Below are 16,228 nucleotides of genomic sequence, written 5' to 3'. Positions count from 1 at the left end.
TGAAAATGGCGGCTTGACACAAAGCTGACTCAAGCGTTGCTGTTGATGCTATGCAGACAAAAATTGGTTTTCAGTTTGTACATTCTTCAGGATTTTTTTTTCCATCCAAGGCTGATTGAGAGTTTGTAGAAAAATGGCTTCAGATTTTCCACATACTACTCTTCAACATTCTTCCTAAATGTAACAATGTGAGACTCACTAGGAGAACGGCTGTTTATGTTTCCTTTCAAAATGCTGCCAACAATATTTTCAGAATGGAAGACACCATCTTGTAGCATAAAGGGCCGAAAGGGGTTCTGGTCTGGCCGATGGTTGGTGGAGACATTTTGACTATATCTTGGACCTGCCCGGCCTCGCCCAAAATGGCGCCGGTATAAATGGGACTCGTAACTCATTGTTGTGTACTAGTTGAACAACCTTGATATCACGAGATATGAATGCAGTTTTGATGCTCATGGCGGGCGGGGACGAGAATTGATTGAATATTTCGACATCCCTATTGATATTAAGTTCTGATGTGTTATTGATTACTGTACTATTGAAAGTTCGAATTAACGTCACCCATGGTACTTGCCCGCAAATGTATATCTAGATGATTTTTTTTGTAAGTGGCTTTGTCGTATTTTAATTACAAAATGTACGTCCACCGATTCCGCAACTGTTAGACACCTTAGTTCTTGCAACCTAATGGCTCGTTCGTTACGTTCCTCTATAATGTAAATGTCTCCTCATCATATACGATTCCAGTTTGCTCCGTGGCCGGCCCACGTGGTTATAGGCCCGTATTTGTATACTGACATTTTCACAATAAAGGTTTTTAAAACAAAACATGGTAGTAGTATTTACATTGGTAAAGTTTTTACTTTTAGTCACTGTTTTCGAATCAGTAAAAGGCAAGTGAAATAAAGTAGTCCAATTACATGACGGATAAAAGGTATAATATGTAGGAACGCAGTAAAGATAAATGGTCAAGGGCAGTTGTGTTTTCCACTTCTGCAACATAAAGTGATCGATAAGAATCTGATAATCAGGCGTATCGGCGACTAAGACAGCAGGCCGAGTCTCTTTTACTCAACGGCTCCGTCATGGAACGAAGAAACGCCCTTTTTCTCGAAAAAGGAATATATTTTACTTGCAGGACAGTTGTAAATTTTCCGGGAAAGTACATTAGCCTGGAATATTATAACATATATGTTTTTAAAAAAAAGTTCGAAATCAATAAAAAGCGTATTTTTTAGGTCATATGACCAAGGTTTTCATTATTAAAATAACAAAAGTAAAATGAACCAATAAAATTTTTTATTAACAAGTCACATGACCTGTTATGCTTACGTTGCGCGCTGCGCGCCGCGCCCCGGATTACTTCCGGGTGCGCTAACGCGGCGTGTCATATAACGCATTACGCGACAACGTAGGTCAAGAATATAGTCAAAATGTCTCCACCAACCAGCGTTCGGAACACAACCCCTTTCAGCAGTCCAAAAAGTTCTGTAAAATGACAACAGAGGGGACAGGCAACAAGAACCATCAGTCAAAGAGGGGAGGGCAAGTTCTTCTCTACCGGGTCATGTTGGGGCGCTACCGGAACTGATCGAATTGGTAGTCTACAGTGTTTCTGGATGTTTCAGACTAAAGCTGGCGTCAGCATGAGAGCACTACCATCTCGTAGGTCCGTCGTGGCCATTCCACGAGCAAACATGGCAGCCGCTCCCCACCAGAAGCCTGCGGGAGTCGGGGGCCCCCAAGACTTTTGTAGAATCTTCACGGCTGAGGGGACGCTTTCGAGAATGGGACCCAAGCCCTATCAGGGAAGCGTCCGAGTTCCAAGGTGTCCCAGGGCCATTTTAGTGGACCACGCCATTTTGAGAGTCCTGTGGCAGTCGCTTATCGTTGCATCGCAAGAGCGGGAGCAACTCAACTACATGGTGAGCGAGACGCTGTAGTCGCAAGAGCGGGCGGTAAACAGCTGAATGGCGGAAGAGGCACAGTGTAGCAAAAGCGAGCGGAATGGCAACTAAAACGGTAAAGGGGCGCCCCACTACAGCGTGTCTTCAGGTCAAACGGATTGTGGGACAAGGTCCAGAATAGAAGAGTCATCAAAAGGTAAAAAGTTCCGCCGGACCCCGGGAGCCGGCCGCCTATGTCGGGGGCGATCTCAGGCTACACCAGTGCTATAAGACTTGGGGAGGGGGTCGGAGCCAAGCGTCTTCTCCGAGTCCGTGCCATCACACCGCCTCTCGGGGGCCTCCGTCAAGCGGTTTAGGGAGGTACCATATCACATTGTTTTCAAATGCAGTCAGGTCCACAGACGACACTCACTTACTTTGAGAATAGTGAAGCTGCAGTAGGTGGAAATAAGCTTCAGACAGTGTTACAAGCGCTGCTCAGAACTCTGAACTATGGCACCCAACATCCAGAACTAATGGCAGTGACATTGAAGCAACTCAGGGACCAAAACCATTAACGTACTTTCACGTATGAAAATCTTACTTGGGGAGGGGGCAGGAGCGAAGCGCCCCCTCCCAGTCCGCGCCTCCACACCGTATGTTGAAAATCTGAAGCCATCGTTCTACAAAGTCAACCAACCTTGGATGGAAAAATCTAGAAAAATGTACAAACTGAAAACCAGTTTTGGTCTGCATAGCATCAGTAGCAACGCTTGCTATCAGAGTGCATGAGTTTCATGCTCGATCGATTGAGCTAGCCGGATCGGGCAATAAAAAGTATAAAATAGTTATGTAAATAGTTATTTAATAAAATGTTTTACCCTGTTTCTTTGCTGGTGTGTTGTCTATATTTTTAATATTTGCATAGGGTTTGTCGTTATTTTGGGCGGGGTGGGTGACGGAGTCGAGCTGTCTTGCAGCCCTCATGGTGTGGAGCTCAGTTAATCTCACTATTTTCATATTTCTCATGAAGGGTTGTTCCTAATATTTCTATTTTAGCGAGGTCAAAAAGAGATCCAATTAGTGGCCTACTGATTTTGCTCGATTACTTTTATTTTTTTACACGATTTTTCACTATCTGCAAAGACTAAACAGAGTATTGCGACTTTGTGCTTGTTTGTAAATAGAGAATGATCCAAAGAGAACCAATTCTAAAACAGTAAATGCTTGGATAACAATCAATCAAATGGAGAGACAAGCAGGCACGACGGATTACAACGGGGGTAAAGGTCTGCGTTAACTACCGTTCACTATCTGCAAAGAGAGAGTACTACTAAGAGAAAAGAGGGGAGGGGGGGGTGCAGTGTTCAAAGCACATCAGCGTGCATAAATACAAAAATGTTTTTATCTATCACGTACTTGACATTTTAAAGCTTTTCATATTTGCTATTAAAAAACCATTGACATTCACTGAAAAAACCATAGGTTATAGTCGATATATAGTTAGGAATTTGCATTTACAAAACCTTGAAAATTCAATGAAAAAACCATTGGTTTTAGGCCATATATAGTTAGGGATTTGCATTTACAAAACCTTATTTTACTCGCATAAAACCATTGAAATTCCATATATAGTTAGATGCGCTAACTATATATCGCGCACCCGCAATCCACTGCTGATGATGTCACATATTACATCATTCATGACATGGTTAGTGACATCACTGATGACATCACTGATGACATCTCAAATGACATCACTGATAAAATCACTGATAACATCTCATTTGACATGACTGATCACATCACTGATGATATCATTCATGTGATAATACCATGAACCTCTTCAGACTCTAATATAACCTTAGATACAATCAGTGTAAACAGACAGTCACAGACTGTCACTCATCCATGGAGTTACTCACACACCTAGTCAGTTATGCCAAAAATCAATCACACCTCCATTTTCTCAACTATACAGTTATACACACCTTACTTATTCAAACATATACTAACACATATTTACTTTACTCTCTTATACAATCCCTGCTACATGTTCACAATGATCCATACAGCCACTCACACATTCACTGGCTCTTATGCACAGTTATTTATAGATGTCAACTCTCACATGTACTGTGTTTTACATATGTACTTACTTTGACATGTAGCACTGAGATATCCATTCACTCACTAATACACTCATGCACAGTCAACCGCCCATACAGCTGTTTCCACATACACTTTTGAATCCATACATATAGTGAATCAACTACTCACACATCTATGTACAGAGTCACACACCTCCCAGCCACCCATACACACACACTCAGTTTCCCATACAAATACTTGGACAACCAATCAGTAGCTATATGAGTAACCCATACAGTTACTCATATAGCTACTGATCAACATATGCAGCAGTTTGTAGAACAACAGATATAATGATGCACAAATTAAAACAGTTTAGTCACTAACCCATGCACTCAGTGAGACACATTTAATCACTCACTCATACAGTCAGTCATGCACCTACTAAATCCTTCATCCAGACACTTATACATCCACTCATTCTTCAATATGTAAGACATATTTTAACTTTACAGAAACATACAGTCACTGGATGTTGTCATCAGTGATGTCATCAGTGATGTCATTTGAGATGTCATCAGTGATGTCACTAACCATGTCATGAATGATGTAATATGTGACATCATCAGCAGTGGATTGCGGGTGCGCGATATATAGTTAGCGCATCTAACTATATATGGAATTTCAATGGTTTTATGCGAGTAAAATAAGGTTTTGTAAATGCAAATCCCTAACTATATATGGCCTAAAACCAATGGTTTTTTCATTGAATATATATATATATATATATATATATATATATATATATATATATATATGTGTGTGTGTGTGTGTGTATATGTGTGTGATATATATATATATATATATATATATATATATGCCCCAAGGAGAGATATCGCTGGCAGATGATGTAGTTCGTTTTATTCCCATTCAGCAGCTTGCAAACAGAGTTTCAGCATGACTGGCAACACTAGATTACTTGGCCAAACGCGTTTCAGGAACAACATTTCCCTTCGTCAGTGGCGCTAATGCGATGAATCTCTTGAATGATCAAATGAAAGCAGAACCACACCAGAATGTGTGTGTATATATATATATATATATATATATATCAACACACTCCTGGTTACAGCACTTCATAAATTGAAAAACCAGAGTCGGAGCCCAAATCAGATGCGGTGTTGTCAAGGTTTATTCGGCAAAGGAAACACCCAACGCGTTTCGTGATCCGCTGACCACTTTCTCACGGGTGGACTCCACCCGTGAGAAAGTGGTCAGCGGATCACGAAACGCGTTGGGTGTTTCCTTTGCCGAATAATGCTTGACAACACCGCATCTGATTTGGGCTCCGACTCTGGTTTTTCAATTTATGAAGTGCTGTAACCAGGAGTGTGTTGAGTTATAGGGGTTGGCGTTCCCCGTCGAGAGCCCGCCGTGGAAGACGGCTCAAGCACGCCAAACCTGTGTGTGTTTATATATATATATATATATATATATATATATATATATATATATTCTATATTTTCATTCTATATTTTCATTCTGGTGTGGTTCTGCTTTCATTTGATCATTCAAGAGATTATAGACTGGTACAATAAGCTGCTTTACATTCCTTCCAGACTTAGCCTGAAGGCTGCTCTCCACAGCTACCACTAGGATAGCTTTCTATAAAGGTTGTCTAAATCTACCATCAATAAGGGTCATTTGGACTGGTGCAAGGTGCCCACTAGAATATTGGACATCATATGCCAGGCCAACTTCTCACACCATATATTTAGTAAATAGGCCTACTGTTACAATTTTAGCAGTGAGGATTATATATTGCACATCCTACTATGTACAGTGCAAAGACAATAGAACATGAATAGTGGTTAAAGCAATCTGTTAATTTACATTAATGGTTTTGCTAACCTAACAAAAACACCCTGCTATCAATGGGTGTTGTATATAAATACGATAAACTGTTAGCTCAAAACTAATATCAACACATGTTTGTGCACATCACCCGTGCACTATCATGTTTCCGAATACCTTGGCTTATCATGGCCAGCACTCCTGTGTCCATCCATCTGCCAATTTCCGATTCCTACTCTTTGTGCTTACCAGTAGTACCATACTCCAAGTACCACCAGCATAATTGCTGTGGTTGTATAACCACACCCCCTGTTCTACATCGGAATTCAGTACATTTGACGTCCATAATTATTGTGCCAATTTACAGGCATTTCATGATGCTTCAGCATTTGCATTGATAACGTCCGTTGGGAACAAAACATGTTAGCTGTTCTATTGTTATCAGTAACCCAGCTCTTTGTCAACACTACCTATTGCATTCAGCACTTATTGGCACTACAAGGAGAAACAAACCACATAACTGTTCTGCTACAAAATGCTAGGGGCATTTACCCTATTGATATTGTATTACTTATTTTGTGAGTGTACTCCAAAATATTTGGATATTCAGTATATGTACTGCATTCTGCTTGTGTGATAACCTTTCTCCTTGGGCTACCTAAAATGTTTGTAAAAAGACAGATATAGGGTTTATAAAAGTACATAGTGTATAATTACTAATCAGTATTTTTTAAACAATGAGACCGACCAAGCTGCAAACTTCCAATACAAAACAAGCATTAAAAATGCAATAGGTCGCGCCTTTTTTTAAGTTAAAGCCATTTGCTTTGCTATACAGTACCATTAGCAAAGCAAATGGCTTTAACTTAATCAAAGGCGAGACCTATTGCATTTTCAATGTTTGTTTTTTAGTCATCCTTATGATTTTAAACTGTTTTCAGGTTACTGTAATTCGTAGCCACAGATCTCTTTTTTTTGCACCAATATGTGCCTGCATATGCCATCACTTTTAGACAACGCATGTTTTTACTTCTTTTTTCTTTTATTCTTGTGGCATACATGTACAGAAGAATTAAGCGTCAAACCAGCTTTCCAAGTGCAGACCTGTTGGACTTGTCAACGCTTTTTTTCAAACAAGCCTTGAAAAGCCAATAGGTCTCGCGTATGGAAAAGCTATTGGCTTTGCCAATGTGTTTTATTCATCTCGTACAGCAGCATGGTTGCTGTTCAGCCCAGAAAAAAGTTTGCAGAGGAGAGTGGAGTGTCGTGGAGTGGCATGAGGTACAGTAGGGTGTCACGGAGTTGAGAGGGGTGTCATAGTGCTTAGAGGAAATTAGTGTGTCATCCCATAGAATGGAGTAGTGGCATATAGTGGAGGGACATAGAGTGGAGTAAAGTGTTGTGAAGTAAAGTGACATAGAGACGTCAAGTGGTAGAGTGGAGTATGCAAGTTGTAGTAGTGCAGTGCCATTACAGACATCATGGTTTCAATTTAAATGACCATTACATTTGCACAGACTTAGTTTTACTGATAGAACTATACAGTGCACAAACTTGACTTGATGATGATGTGTGGAAATGACATCACCTCATGTATTGATTTTTGATCGTATTATAGTATGTTTCCACCACACTTCAGCATTATTAAAAGTGTTTAGTTTGTGTCTTTCTAATTCTCATTTATTCTGAAATATCTATACAGTTCATTTAAAGACAATTTTATTTCGTTGTGTGCTAGAAAAAAGTATTTCCTGTCGGACCCCCAGATTGACAGAAAATCCTCTTACTTTGAAGTTCGAGAAAGAAAAGTAAACACCAAACTCCCTTGGAAGACCAAGCCTGACATTTGACCTCTGTTGTTGAATGTACACCAAATGTGACAAGATGAGAACAGCATTTAAATACCGGTTTCCTGAAAGCTTGCACTCATGAAAGAATAGGTTAAATAGGCTGTGTTCCATGGGGGTGGGGCGGGACAAAACATGCTGGGCAGCCTAAGAAAAATAAAGCCAGCAAATAAAAAGCAAGCAAACATAAATTACAAACCACAAAGCCAATTATAAGCAATGGGCAGAATGCATTCATAGGTCAGATTTCGGAATGACCCCAAGAAGTGTTTAGCAAACAAACTGCTGTACTGTCTGGTAAACGTCTACCAAAAATTTGATATTTTACTTAATGTACGGATTATTGATTCTGGGAGAGAAAAGAACAATATTTTTAAACGTATTACTTGTGGTTTTTTTTTACAGCAGTTTTTTGTAGTTTATCTTGATGCTAATATATACCAATGACCAATGTTACATAGTTTTATTATTTGACACCTTTCTTTGAGTGGTACACAAATTAAGACTTTTCTATTTTTTCCCTAGGCGAGGCATAAATCCACCTCATAGAGTAAAGTCAATCTCCATGACCACGTTTACACAGACCGAAATTGAATTTCTTCAGAAACATGGAAATGAGGTAAATACTTATTTAAAAAAAAAAAAATACTCAGCTGTGTGTCATAAACTGTATTAAAACCAAATGTATCAACTCAATTTTATTATAAAAATGTGCAACATTACTTGTCTTCGTAATGAAGTTCATATTTCTCCCAATTATAAAAGGCATTATTCTATGATGTATTATAGTAAGAAAGAATTGTGTGCGCTACCTTCACATGCAGAGGTCAGAATTAAGGCTGTAGGAGTTTAATTGAGTATGGTTTGTATGTATAAAATAGTTCAATGGACAGCTAGGTGCTGTTATTTCAAGACTGTAATTAATGTGCTCCTACTAGGAATGGACAGCTTTTTTCAGAACTGGTTTTATTCTTAGCACTCCGAAACCTGTAGTTTTGTTTTTTCCCATTATGATTGCGCAACTAAAAGCCTCAGAGTGCAAATTAAAACAAGCATTTACAATGCAATAGGTCTTGCAATGACATTGTTTTGAGCTATTGGCATTGAAAATGGTATTGTTTTTTTCCCTTCGTGAAGCATTAATCAAATGGTGTAATTGAAAATGGCAATAACTACCTTTGTTGTAATTGCAAAATCTATTGCATTGCATTTGTACTATTGTACATTCTCTCTCAAAACTTCATATTCTTTTACAAAACATCAGCCAATATACCTATATCCGGGGTATCAGCTACACTTGGAGGCAGAATTGTCACGTCTTATTAGGTGTAGGCTGTGTAACCCGAGGGATAGCTCTGCTGTGAGAGCTAGCGCCACTGGATGAAATAAGGAGCAGTAACCTAAGGGATAGCTCTGCTGTGTGAGCCTGCAAGACTAGAGGAAGAGGCTGTGTAACCGGAGGGATAGCTTGTTGTGGGATCCTGCAAGACTGGAGGAAGAGGTTGTGTAACCTGAGGGATAGCTCTGCTGTGGTCTCAAAAGTCCAAGTGTCAATACAGAATCTGAGGACACTATGAGTGGGCTCAGTGGGGAAAGCCGAGGGCTGAACCAACAGTGGAGGCAAGGAAGAGTCCTCGTGTGAAGGGGGGCAGTCCATACTTACTAGTATATATGCCAACATTTTAGACCAGAAAAGTGGGAGATTTTTGGGAGAAAATAAATTGGGGTTTATTTTCCCCATTCACTTCTTTTGAAACTGAGGCAAATGGCTTCATACATCTGGAGTCTCCCGCCTGGATCGGGTCTGTTGGCACACCTGCTTTCTATGGGCGTGACCTCAAGGAAACAAGGTTTCCAGTTCAGAGAGCCCCGCTGCATGTTGATTCACTTACTTCCTGGGTAACCACAACTACCCTTAATACACAGAAATTTGCTTCTAGTGACATTTTACTAACAAAAACACACCTTAAAGTACGTTTGGTCAACAAGGAAGCAGAAACCCACTAACCCGGGGTACATTGATTACTTTATTGATAAAGCACCAACATGCTAGCCTACTGCCACTCTTGAGCTTTAAGGGGTAGTAATACTAGACTGAAATGCAATAAATAACTCAATGTGACAACCTCCACAGTCAATGAGTCTCGGTCTGACTTTCACAAGCTCTGCTGCTCCGCCGACACCTAAATATGCCCGTCCTACACAGTGAACGTGCACAGAGTTGAGATGTTGTGTCTCACACATGGATGCTGTGCTTTGAACAGGCCCTCCATCCCACACTTCTGGCACAAATGTCGGTGTGAGCACAGCTACTGACAGTGTAGAGTTACATTCTCTCCAATTAGCATCAAGTGTGTTGGTGCTCTGTATGACACAGACCAGACACTAAAACACTGCTGGAACTTACACCTGCCTGGCACTGCTCCTCGCGTGAAGTTCTAGGCCTCTGAATCAGTTTAGCAGAAGTTAGGCACTGAAGAACTGTGCTAACACCGTTGGCACCATGCCTTCAGCTAGTGGCCACATGCTATGTTCCGTGACGGTAATGTCCAGTGCATTTCTGCCCTCTCCGGTATATGCCACACACCCGTCGCTGCTGACACCAACGTTGGCTCTGTGCACTACAAACAGACATGTTATATGCCTTCTATTAGCACTGTGGTTGTGTGTGTGTGTGCCCCATCTGAAGTGATTTAAAGGGAACACAGATGAAAGTATCTTGTACATTCAATGGGAAAGGCATAATGAAAATGGATGTCAGCGGCCCATGGGCATCACCCCTCTGGGTGTGCACCTGTAAAACCGCGCCCTGCAACCCCTCATGTGCTGTTCATATGACTCGCTGCTGGGGTTCGAGTGATTCCAACATGGACTTGTGTGTATTTTTCAAAACACCAAACAGCAACAACATGTCTTCCCTGAACATACGTGAAGGGCACTAAAATGCAAGAGCTTTCACAGATCAGGAGTGCGTGTTAAGGTCAGCAGGTTCTTAGTGCTTGCAGTGCAAATCCAAAGCCTTAATTATAATACAGGGTGAAGACGGTATGTTGGATCACAGATAGCTGCACCTAAAACTATCTAAAAGGGATTCAAGCTCAAACTCACAGTGGAGATACATCTCTCACCTGAACTGCATGACCCAGTAGAGAAACACACATCACCTGCCAGATCGGCATGACCTTGTTGACAAACATGCTTCACCCAGTCAAGAAGCACACACCACTCACATGGTCTGCATGACCCAGTGGACTTGCACGCTTCATTCACATGGTCTACATGACCCAGTCAAGAAACACACAACACTCACATGGTCTGCATGACCTACTCGAGAAACACACATCACTCACATGGTCTGCATGAACAAGTGGACAAGTACGCTTCACTCGCATGGTCTACATTACCCAGTGGACAAACACGCTTCAGTCACCTGGTCTACATGACCCAGTGGAGAAACATGCATCACTCGCATGGTCTGCATGACCCAGTGGAGAATCACATCACTCACATGGTCTGCATCACATGCCAGCAGGGGTGACCCTGGAGATGTTGTGGGCGTCAACGTCCTTACTGTCACCTATTCCTGATGGAAAGTGCACATAGGATATAATCAGACGTTACTAGTAGTAGTATTAGCTGCAGCAGTAGTGGTAAAAGCAGTAGTATTGTTAGTAAGTAGTAGGTGTAAAACTAGTACTAGTTTCGGCGGTGGTAGTAGAAGCAGTTGTAGTAACTATAGTAGCAGGTGTAAATATAGTAGCAGCAGTAGGTGTAGCTCTGGTAGTAGTATCCTTGGTAGTAGTAACAACAGTAGCATGTTTAGTAGGTGAAGTTGCAGTAGTAGTGGAGTAGCAGTGTAGTCATGATAGTACCAAAGGTGGTACTAGAGATATTAGTGCAAGGGGTGTGCTCCTGGCAGTAGTGGTAGTAGTAATGATGGCATTAGCTTTGCACTGGTAATGGCATTAGTAGTAGCGATCAGTAATGTCTGGAAGTAAAGCTCTGAAAGTTATATCTTAAATCATAATTCGCGTGCCCTTTCATTAATGGTCACAGCTCCAGAGAAAACCTTTAATATGTTCAAGATGACCGTTCTCCACCCCGACCAGTCATCGTGCCTCATCCTGCACATACATTGTTTCTGTATCCAGTTCTTTCCTGTTAGGGGAAAAACCTGATTTCTTCTCAACACAGGGGAGAACAAGAGAAAACAAGTAACACCAAAAAAGAGCGAACAGCGGCACAGAGACTGGCAGGTTTGCTGAACACACCATTTCAAAGTATGAGACCCAGGGGACGCATATTCCTGTAGACACATGAGGGGGGAAATGCCTGCCTCAGTGAATCTGCAGCGGCTTCACTTTTTTGTCCCGGACTAGCCTCCGGGTAGGAAAGAAACTTTTAAGTAACGAAATGTGTACATTTTGCGGCAAAACCCAAAGCGAAGGGTCGGGCATTTCTCGCTATGTACTTGCAGTGCTGTGCTGCGCTGCGGAGCTCCCAGAGGTCCCTGGATCACTGCAGTTCTCTTGGCTGCCCTGGGAGCCGACTGCATTCCTCACTGCTCTGCTGGACACCATCAACCCTGCCCGCCGCCGCTGCTCCGCGGCACCACGCTTTCCATTCCCGACTCTGCAACCGCAGTCAATCCTAAACAAGTGCTCGCCATTGCATTGCAACCTTCCAGTCCTGATGAAGACCCCGCAGCAAGATTAGTACTACTATCTGCACATATGAGGGTCGAAACGTCGACAACCATCTGCCTTTGAATATCAACTCCACGCCCCATTGTTTTCATTTATTGAACTTTGTGGAGTATGATTTTTGTTCGAGATGAGTGTATGAACCTGACGGTCCTGTTCTTTGTACATAATTTGTAACATTGACAAATGAGTTATATTTGTTGATTATACTGTCACTTAAGAATCTTCCTTCTTTCTTTCACTACATCCTCACACTATCACTCACCACCCTCCCCTTTTTCCCGTTTTGGGGCACTGTGAAAACCACTAACTTATTGTTCTGACAAACTGTATATCCAATATACACTCCCATTGTGATTAAAACAATGTGGACTAAATTATTGTTTGGTTGACTTATTTTCATCTTTGTGTTTATTGTTCCTATGCTACTGGGACCCTTTCCTTCCACGCCATTGCAGGAAGGCAGCTTCTTGTTTATATTTGTATCACGCTTTCACTTTAAGGGAAAGCACAATGCAAAAATAAACACGCGGCTGATGTTGAGATAAGAAATTGCTTCACAACAGCCGTGAAGCAGACGAGCCAGTTTGGGTGGTGCCGGATGAAAGGGAGAAAGGGCAGCGGCCAAAAAGCATCATTTTCAATGGGAAGCCGGCGTTAAGCTTAAACGCTGACGTGACCCAATGAAAAATGATGGGCGGGGCTTCAAGCCCCCTTCTGAAATCTCCTCTCACTATATGTCTCGCCGAGCAAACAGCGCTTGCGCTGCAACGGTAGGCGAGACCTACAAAACAGATTAGGATCAGCTACTTAAGTCCTGACATAGAACAGTTTGGTACTCTAGGATACTTACACTTGATTGGAATGGAAAATCGTAGAATTAATTGACCATCTACTAGTAACCTATATCAACCATGTTGACCATACAGTGTTTTGGATTTTTTCTATTCTTTTATCTGGGATTGTTGAAGTGTACGGACTAGAGACAGGAGGAGGCTATCTGACCAGTACTGAAGAAGAAACAATATTGATTCAGCAGAAGAATGATAGTCAGCACTCATGCCCATACATTTAAAAAAAAGATTTGCAACCAATAGAAACACTGATTGGATGCAATGAGTATATTACATGCTGAAAAAGCATGTTGTGTCAGACTTCCAGGCATTGTTTTCTTTGGCTTATGCTACAAGTTATGACAAGTGTTATCACTGGCTAAGAACTCTGTTTTGTTCACTACTGTAAATGCCCTTCATTATAAATAATCATACAAACGCACAGACACAATTCTGTCACATAAAATACAGACAAGCCCGTCTTCCTGCCGATTTTGAAGTCTGGGTTTTGACATATATTCAATAACAGATTTCTAAGCCCACCTCCACCCACCCATTGCCATTGGTCCACCAGCATTATCTCCCAAGTCATTCCTCCTCCTCACCGCATGACAGGTTTTAGATAGAGTTCTTCCAGGAAACCTGTGAAAGTAGAAAACCTCCACACCTCAGGTAATCTCCTGGGAAATCTGTGATGCAACATAGTAGTGCGCATCTCTGCCACTCCAGATGCACCATCCGATACAGAGGGAGGGTGCTACTGTGTCAAGCCATGCTCTTCCCCTGACCTCTGATGACCACTCGCAGCCAAAATACAAAATCAAAGCATGGGCCATATCTCTTACATCACACAGAACTGGGATAGTTTTAAATCAGAGCCTCCACTCGCACGGCTGAAACCATACTCTATGCATTTCAATTTGAGAGATTGTCTTCACACCATACTGGTGTGAAGAGTCTTGTTTGTGACCTGGTAGTTGTTGTGATGCAGGCGGGACTTTTCTGCTTTGCTGCTGGAGGGGCTAGACAGACTGCAAGACCCACACTGCCCTTAGGCTGTTTTTTTAGGAAGGGCTTTGACTCTATATAGTTTGCTTCCATCACCCACTGCGCAGCTGGAAGTTTCCTGACGGGGCCACGTTATTTGGTTTTTAATTTGGAGCATCATATGGTGACTGTTATATTATAGGGAAAATAAAGTTGTCCGTCATGGCTGGAGTTAAGAATCATTGTCCGCTTTGATTGCCAATTTATTCACTAATGCAGTGGTAGTAATTGTAAAATTACCAGGGTTTTAAAACCAAAAACTGGAACCTTTTACAAAAATAGAAGAACTATTAATTCACATTGACCGAGGGGTGCAGAATGACTAAAGACACTGTTCACTAACTTAGAAAACAGATTTAAAGCACTAAGGGAAATTGGTTAAATCCAACTTTCACTGTTCAGATTATAGCAGCCAGGGACCTCAATGCCGCACTCCCAAATAAAGGTACTATATAAAAGGAATAGAATAGTTGCCCAGCTCTTATGACCAGCTGCCATTGGTCACAAATTAGAGACATTTATACATTAGTGAGAGGCAACAAAACCAATCAATCAGAATATTTATAAAGCGCACTACTTACCCGTGAGGGTCTCAAGACGTTTGGGGGGGGGGGGGGAGGGGGGTGCTGCTGCTCGAATAGCCAGGTCAGGAGGATGGGGAGGGTGTTCAAGGTCTTGGACGCGAGGTAGGAGAACGATCTGCCACCAGAGGTCGCTCTTCGGATGCAGGGGACTGTGGTGAGGTTGAGGTCGGCGGAGCGGAGCTGGCGGTTGGGGGTGTAGAAGCTGAGTCGTCTGTTGAGGTATGTTGGACCGGTGTTGTGGAGTGCCTTGTGTGCGTGGGTGAGGAGCTTGAAGGTAAACCTCTTGTTGACGGGTAGCCAATGCAGATCCTTAGGTGGGGTGTGATGTGGCTGCGGCGAGGGATGTCTAGGATCAGGTGTGCAGAGCAGTTTTGTATACGTTGCAGTTGTTTCAGTAGTTTGGCCGAGGCTCCTGCGTAGAGGGCGTTTCCGTAGTCCAGCCTGCTGCTGACGAGGGCCTGGGTGACCGTTCTTCTTTCGGTGGGGATCCACCTGTAGATCTTGCGAAGGGTGTTGAAGCAGGGGACGACGCAGCGTTGAACTGATTTGTCATGGAGAGAGGGGAGTAGAGGATGAACCCTAAGTTGCATGCGTGGTCGGTGGGTGTTGGAGCTGTTCCCAATGCGGTCAGCCACCAGGAGTCGTCCCAGGCGGATAGGGTGGAGCTGAGGATGAGGACTTCAATCATGTCCAAGTTTAGCTTCAGTCGGCTGTTCATCCACTCTGCTACGTCTTTCATTCCTTCGTAGAGGTTGGTTTTGGCGGTGAGGGGGTCCTTGGTGAGGGAGAGGAGCAGCTGGGTGTTGGCGTATCAGATGTTTTTGTGGTCATGCATTCGGGCAACGAGGGCAAGTGGTGCCATGTAGATGTTAAACAACGTTGGGCTGAGGGATGAGCCCTGGGGTACGCCGCAGATGATCTCGGTGGCTTCGGAGCCGAAAGGGGGAGTCTGATGCTCTGGGTTCTGCCAGAGAGGAAGGAGGTGGTCCAGTCCAGAGCCTTGTCTTGGATCCCAGCTTTGTGGAGGCGTGTGCGTAGGGTGCGGTGGCAGACAGTGTCGAAGGCTGCTGACGAGTCCAGGAGGATGGGGGTAACGGTTTCTCCGTTGTCCAGCAGGGCCCTAATGTCACTGGTGGCGGCGATGAGGGCAGTTTCGGTGCTGTGGAAACCGGGCTGGGATGGGTCCAGGATGCTGTTCTCCTCGAGGTAGCGGGTCAGTTGTCTGTTGATGGACTTCTCGATGACCTTCACTGGGAACGGGAGCAGAGAGATGGGACGAAAGTTCTTGAGGTCAGCCTTGGGTTTTTTGAGTAGGGCGTTGATCTCAGCGTGCTTCCAGCTCTCCAGGAAGGTTGCGGTCTCGAAGGAGATGCTGATGGTTTT

General features: G+C 42.9%; 1 protein-coding gene across 1 annotated transcript in view; it reads left to right on the top strand.

Moving 5' to 3' along the window:
• Positions 1 to 16,228, top strand: part of LOC147683308 (arf-GAP domain and FG repeat-containing protein 1-like) — a 234,859-nt gene that overhangs the window by 154,814 nt on the left and 63,817 nt on the right. The window contains exon 2 of the mRNA XM_086942518.1: positions 8,204 to 8,297. Coding sequence (XP_086798644.1) covers positions 8,204 to 8,297 — 94 coding nt within the window. The remainder of the gene's footprint in view (positions 1 to 8,203; positions 8,298 to 16,228) is intronic.

Source organism: Lissotriton vulgaris, chromosome 11 (assembly GCF_964263255.1).
Source record: "Lissotriton vulgaris chromosome 11, aLisVul1.2, whole genome shotgun sequence".
NCBI classification, from domain to species: domain Eukaryota; kingdom Metazoa; phylum Chordata; class Amphibia; order Caudata; family Salamandridae; genus Lissotriton; species Lissotriton vulgaris.
This window is presented reverse-complemented; position numbering and strand designations above follow the sequence as displayed.